Here is a 6,000-nt window from a genome sequence, read left to right on the forward strand (position 1 = left end):
GACCTTCTCTTCCATGATCTCTGTTGCAGTCTTGATTTCTCTTCCTATGAGTCAGTTACAGTAACTCTTGACCTTCTCTTCCTATGATCTCTGTTGCAGTTTGACCTTCTCTTCCTATGATCTCTGTTGCAGTTTGACCTTCTCTTCCTATGATCTCTGTTGCAGTTTGACCTTCTCTTCCTATGATCTCTGTTGCAGTTTGACCTTCTCTTCCTATGCTCTCTGACTGCATAACTCTTGACCTTCTCTTCCTATGATCTCTGTTGCAGTTTGACCTTCTCTTCCTATGATCTCTTCACTCTTGACCTTCTCTTCCTATGATCTCTGTTGCATTTGACCTTCTCATCCTATGATCTCTGTTGCATTTGACCTTCTCTTCCTATGATCTCTGTTGCAGTTTGACCTTCTCTTCCTATGATCTCTGTTGAGTTTGACCTTCTCTTCCTATGATCTCTGTTGCAGTTTCTCTTCCTCTTCCTATGTATCTCTGATTTCTTGCAGTTTGACCTTTCTCTTCCAGTATGATCTACTGTTAACTTTGATTTCTCTTCCTATCAGTCTCTGTTGCACTGACCTTTCTTCCTTTGAACTCTTCCTCATTCAGACTACAGTAACTCTGTGATTTCTCTCATCAGTCAGACTACAGTTTGACTTCTCTCCTCCCTATACAGATCTCTCTCCTCATCAGTCAGACTACAGTAACTCTGTGATTTCTCTCCTCATCTGTCTGACTACAGTAACTCTGTGATTTTCTCTCTCCTCATCAGTCAGACTACAGTAACTCTGTGATTTCTCTCTCCTCATCAGTCAGACTACAGTAACTCTGTGATTTCTCTCTCCTCATCAGTCAGACTACAGTAACTCTGTGATTTCTCTCTCCTCATCAGTCAGACTACAGTAACTCTGTGATTTCTCTCTCCTCATCAGTCTGACTACAGTAACTCTGTGATTTCTCTCTCCTCATCAGTCAGACTACAGTAACTCTGTGATTTCTCTCTCCTCATCAGTCAGACTACAGTAACTCTGTGATTTCTCTCTCCTCATCAGTTTGACTACAGTAACTCTGTGATTTCTCTCTCCTCATCAGTCAGACTACAGTAACTCTGTGATTTCTCTCTCCTCATCAGTCAGACTACAGTAACTCTGTGATTTCTCTCTCCTCATCAGTCAGACTACAGTAACTCTGATTTCTCTCTCCTCATCAGTTTGACTACTATAACTCTATGCTGATCAACTCGGTGGATAAAGATGGAAACGTAACTGGGAGGAGAGTTTCTCTGTCAGAAGAGAATGAACATCAGTCAACTACAGGTAACTCTGTGATTTCTCTTCCTCATCAGTCAGACAAAAGTAACTCTGTGGTTTCTCTCCTCATCAGTCAGACTACAGTAACTCTGTGATTTCTCTCAACGTCCTCATCAGTCAGACTACAGTAACTCCTGCTCTCCTCTGTTGCCATTTCTCTCAACTCATCCAGTCAGGGTACAGTAGGCTCTGTCTGAGCTCTGGTCTCCTCAACGTTATCCAGACTACTTAACTCTAGTTTGCTCAGTAACTCTGTGTCTGTTAGCCAGTAATGGATTTCTCTCAACGCTATCCAGACAGGGTTCTGATTTCTCTCCCTCAGTCTGTTACAGTAATGTGTCTCTTCAACGTTATCCAGACAGGGTTGTTGCTCTGTCTGTTCCTTTAGCCATGGTTCTCAACGAATGAACACTTACCAGGTCAACACAGGGTTGGAGTTAGGCTCCCTGTCTGTTCCATTTAGCCATGGTCTCTCAACGTTATCCAGACAGGGTTGGGTTAGGCTCCCTGTCTGTTAGCCATGGTCTCAACGTTATCCAGACAGGGTTGGGTTAGGCTCCCTGTCTGGTTCATTTAGCCATGGTCTCTCAACGTTATCCAGACAGGGTTGGGTTAGGCTCCCTGTCTGTTAGCCATGGTCTCTCAACGTTATCCAGACAGGGTTGGGTTAGGCTCCCTGTCTGTTAGCCATGGTCTCTCAACGTTATCCAGACAGGGTTGGGTTAGGCTCCCTGTCTGTTAGCCATGGTCTCTCAACGTTATCCAGACAGGGTTGGGTTAGGCTCCCTGTCTGTTAGCCATGGTCTCTCAACGTTATCCAGACAGGGTTGGGTTAGGCTCCCTGTCTGTTAGCCATGGTCTCTCAACGTTATCCAGACAGGGTTGGGTTAGGCTCCCTGTCTGTTAGCCATGGTCTCTCAACGTTATCCAGACAGGGTTGGGTTAGGCTCCTGTCTGTTAGCCATGGTCTCTCAACGTTATCCAGACAGGGTTGGGTTAGGCTCCTGTCTGTAGCCATGGTCTCTCAACGTTATCCAGACAGGGTTGGGTTAGGCTCCCTGTCTGTTAGCCATGGTCTCTCAACGTTATCCAGACAGGGTTGGGTTAGGCTCCCTGTCTGGCCCATTTAGCCATGGTCTCTCAACGTTATCCCAGACAGGGTTGGGTTAGGCTCCCTGTCTTTAGCCATGGTCTCTCAACGTTATCCAGACAGGGTTGGGTTAGGCTCCCTGTCTGTTAGCCATGGTCTCTCAACGTTATCCAGACAGGGTTGGGTTAGGCTCCTGTCTTTAGCCTTATGGTCTCTCAACGTTATCCAGACAGGGTTGGGTTAGGCTCCCTGTCTGTTAGCCTATGGTCTCTCAACGTTATCCAGACAGGGTTGGAGTTAGGCTCCCTGTCTTTAGCTGCCATGGTCTCTCAACGTTATCCAGACAGGGTTGGGTTAGGCTCCTGTCTGGTTCATTTAGCCATGGTCTCTCAACGTTATCCAGACAGGGTTGGGTTAGGCTCCCTGTCTGGTTCATTTAGCCATGGTCTCTCAACGTTATCCAGACAGGGTTGGGTTAGGCTCCCTGTCTTTAGCCATGGTCTCTCAACGTTATCCAGACAGGGTTGGGTTAGGCTCCCTGTCTTTAGCCATGGTCTCTCAACGTTATCCAGACAGGGTTGGGTTAGGCTCCTGTCTGTTGGTTCATTTAGCCATGGTCTCTCAACGTTATCCAGACAGGGTTGGGTTAGGCTCCCTGTCTTTAGCTGCTTATCGTCTCTCAACGTTATCCAGACAGGGTTGGGTTAGGCTCCCTGTCTTTAGCTGCTTATGGTCTCTCAACGTTATCCAGACAGGGTTGGGTTAGGCTCCCTGTCTGGTTCAGCTGCCATGGTCTCTCAACGTTATCCAGACAGGGTTGAGGTTAGGCTCCCTGTCTTTAGCCATCGTCTCTCAACGTTATCCAGACAGGGTTGGGTTAGGCTCCTGTCTTTAGCTGCATTTATGTCTCTCAACGTTATCCAGACAGGGTTGCTCCCTGTCTGGTTAGGCTCCGTCTGGTTCTTTAGCCATGGTCTCTCAACGTTATCCAGACAGGGTTGGGTTAGGCTCCCTGTCTTTAGCCTTATCGTCTCTCAACGTTATCCAGACAGGGTTAGTTGGCTCCTGTCTTTAGCCATGGTCTCTCAACGTTATCCAGACAGGGTTGGGTTGGGCTCCTGTCTTTGGCCATGGTCTCTCAACGTTATCCAGACAGGGTTGGGTTAGGCTCCCTGTCTGTTTAGCCTATCGTCTCTCAACGTTATCCAGACAGGGTTGGGTTAGGCTCCCTGTCTTTAGCTGCTGTCGTCTCTCAACGTTATCCAGACAGGGTTGGGTTAGGCTCCCTGTCTTTAGCCTATCGTCTCTCATCGTTATCCAGACAGGGTTGGGTTAGGCTCCTGTCTGGGTTCATTTAGCCATGGTCTCTCAACGTTATCCAGACAGGGTTGGGTTAGGCTCCTGTCTTTCATTTGCTATGGTCTCTCACGTTATCCAGACAGGGTTGGGTTAGGCTCCTGTCTTTCCAGCTGCTAGGCTCCTCGTCGTCTCTCAACGTTATCCAGACAGGGTTGTCTGGTTGGGCTCCTGTCTTTAGCTGTATTGTCTCTCAACGTTATCAGACAGGGTTGAGTTAGGCTCCCTGTCTTTTGGTCTCCTCAACGTTATCCAGACAGGGTTGAGTTAGCTCCCTGTCTTTGTTAGCCATGGTCTTCAACGTTATCCAGACAGGGTTGGGTTAGGCTCCTGTCTGGTTCATTTAGCCATGGCCTCTCAACGTTATCCAGACAGGGTTGGGGTGAGGCTCCCTGTCTTTAGCTGCTATCGTCTCTCAACGTTATCCAGACAGGGTTGAGTTAGCTCCCTGTCTTTAGCTTTATCGTCTCTCAACGTTATCCAGACAGGGTTGGGTTGGGCTCCCTGTCTGGTTCATTTAGCCATGGTCTCTCAACGTTATCCAGACAGGGTTGGGTTAGGCTCCCTGGTTCTTTAACCATGGTCTCTCAACGTTATCCAGACAGGGTTGGGTTAGGCTCCCTGTCTTTAGCTGCTATACGTCTCTCAACGTTATCCAGACAGGGTTGGGTTAGGCTCCCTGTCTTTAGCTGCTGTGTCTCTCAACGTTATCCAGACAGGGTTGGGTTAGGCTCCCTGTCTGGTTCATTCAACCATGGTCTCTTAACGTTATCCAGACAGGGTTGGTTGGCTCTGTCTGGTTCATTTTGCTTATGGCCTCTCAACGTTATCCAGACAGGGTTGGGTTAGGCTCCCTGTCTTTAGCTGCTGTGTCTCTCAACGTTATCCAGACAGGGTTGGGTTAGGCTCCTGTCTTTAGCTGCTATCGTCTCTCAACGTTATCCAGACAGGGTTGGAGTTAGGCTCCCCCTGGTTCATTTAGCCATGGTCTCTCAACGTTATCCAGACAGGGTTGGGTTAGGCTCCTGTCTTTGGCTGTATCGTCTCTCAACGTTATCCAGACAGGGTTGGGTTAGGCTCCCTGTCTTTGGCCATGGTCTCTCAACGTTATCCAGACAGGGTTGGGTTAGGCTCCCTGTCTTTAGCTGCTTGTCGTCTCTCATCGTTATCCAGACAGGGTTGAGTTAGGCTCCCTGTCTTTAGCTGTCGTCTCTCAACGTTATCCCAGACAGGGTTGAGTTAGCTCCTGTCTTTCATTTGCCATCGTCTCTCAACGTTATCCAGACAGGGTTGGGTTAGGCTCCTGTCTTGTTCATTTAGCCATGGTCTCTCCAGCGTTATCCAGACAGGGTTGGAGTTAGGCTCCCTGTCTTTCATTTAACCATGGTCTCTCAGCGTTATCCAGACAGGGTTGGGTTAGGGTTAGCTGCTATACGTCTCTCAACGTCTGGGTTAGGCTCCTGTCTTTATTGTGTCTCTCAACGTTATCCAGACAGGGTTGGGTTAGGCTCCCTGTCTGGTTCATTTAGCCATGGTCTCTTAACGTTATCCAGACAGGGTTTGGTTGGCTCCTGTCTGGTTCATTTAACCATGGCCTCTCAACGTTATCCAGACAGGGTTGGGTTAGGCTCCTGTCTTTAGCTGCTGTGTCTCTCAACGTTATCCAGACAGGGGTTAGGTTAGGCTCCTGTCTTTAGCTGCTGTGTCTCTCAACGTTATCCAGACAGGGTTGGGTTGGAAACCTGTCTGGTTCATTTAGCCATGGTCTCTCAACGTTATCCAGACAGGGTTGGGTTAGGCTCCCTGTCTTTAGCTGCTGCTCGTCTCTCAACGTTATCCAGACAGGGTTGGGTTAGCTCCCTGTCTTTAGCTGCTTATCGTCTCTCAACGTTATCCAGACAGGGTTGGGTTAGGCTCCCTGTCTTTAGCTGCTATCGTCTCTCATCGTTATCCAGACAGGGTTGGGTTAGGCTCCTGTCTGGTTCGTGCCATGGTCTCTCAACGTTATCCGGACAGGGTTGGGTTAGCTCCCTGTCTTTAGCTGCTATCGTCTCTCAAACGTTATCCAGACAGGGTTGGGTTAGGCTCCCTGTCTTTAGCTGCTTACGTCTCTCAACGTTATCCAGACAGGGTTGAGTTAGCTCCCTGTCTTTAGCTGCTTATCGTCTCTCAACGTTATCCAGACAGGGTTGAGTTAGCTCCCTGTCTTTAGCTGCTTATCGTCTCTCAACGTTATCCAGACAGGGTTG

At 48.5% G+C, this 6,000-nt stretch overlaps 1 protein-coding gene across 1 annotated transcript in view; it reads left to right on the plus strand.

Annotated features, from left to right (window-relative positions):
• Positions 1–1,311, plus strand: part of LOC127923167 (voltage-dependent calcium channel subunit alpha-2/delta-4-like) — a gene marked incomplete at its 3' end in the record, with an annotated part of 41,861 nt that extends 40,550 nt beyond the window's left edge. Inside the window, exon 5 of the mRNA XM_052507109.1 lies at positions 1,206–1,311. Within this exon, the coding sequence (XP_052363069.1) occupies positions 1,206–1,311 (106 nt within the window). The remainder of the gene's footprint in view (positions 1–1,205) is intronic.
• Positions 1,312–6,000: the final 4,689 nt, after the last annotated feature.

The sequence above is a fragment of the Oncorhynchus keta genome, unplaced genomic scaffold, assembly GCF_023373465.1.
Source record: "Oncorhynchus keta strain PuntledgeMale-10-30-2019 unplaced genomic scaffold, Oket_V2 Un_contig_28643_pilon_pilon, whole genome shotgun sequence".
Classification (NCBI taxonomy): domain Eukaryota; kingdom Metazoa; phylum Chordata; class Actinopteri; order Salmoniformes; family Salmonidae; genus Oncorhynchus; species Oncorhynchus keta.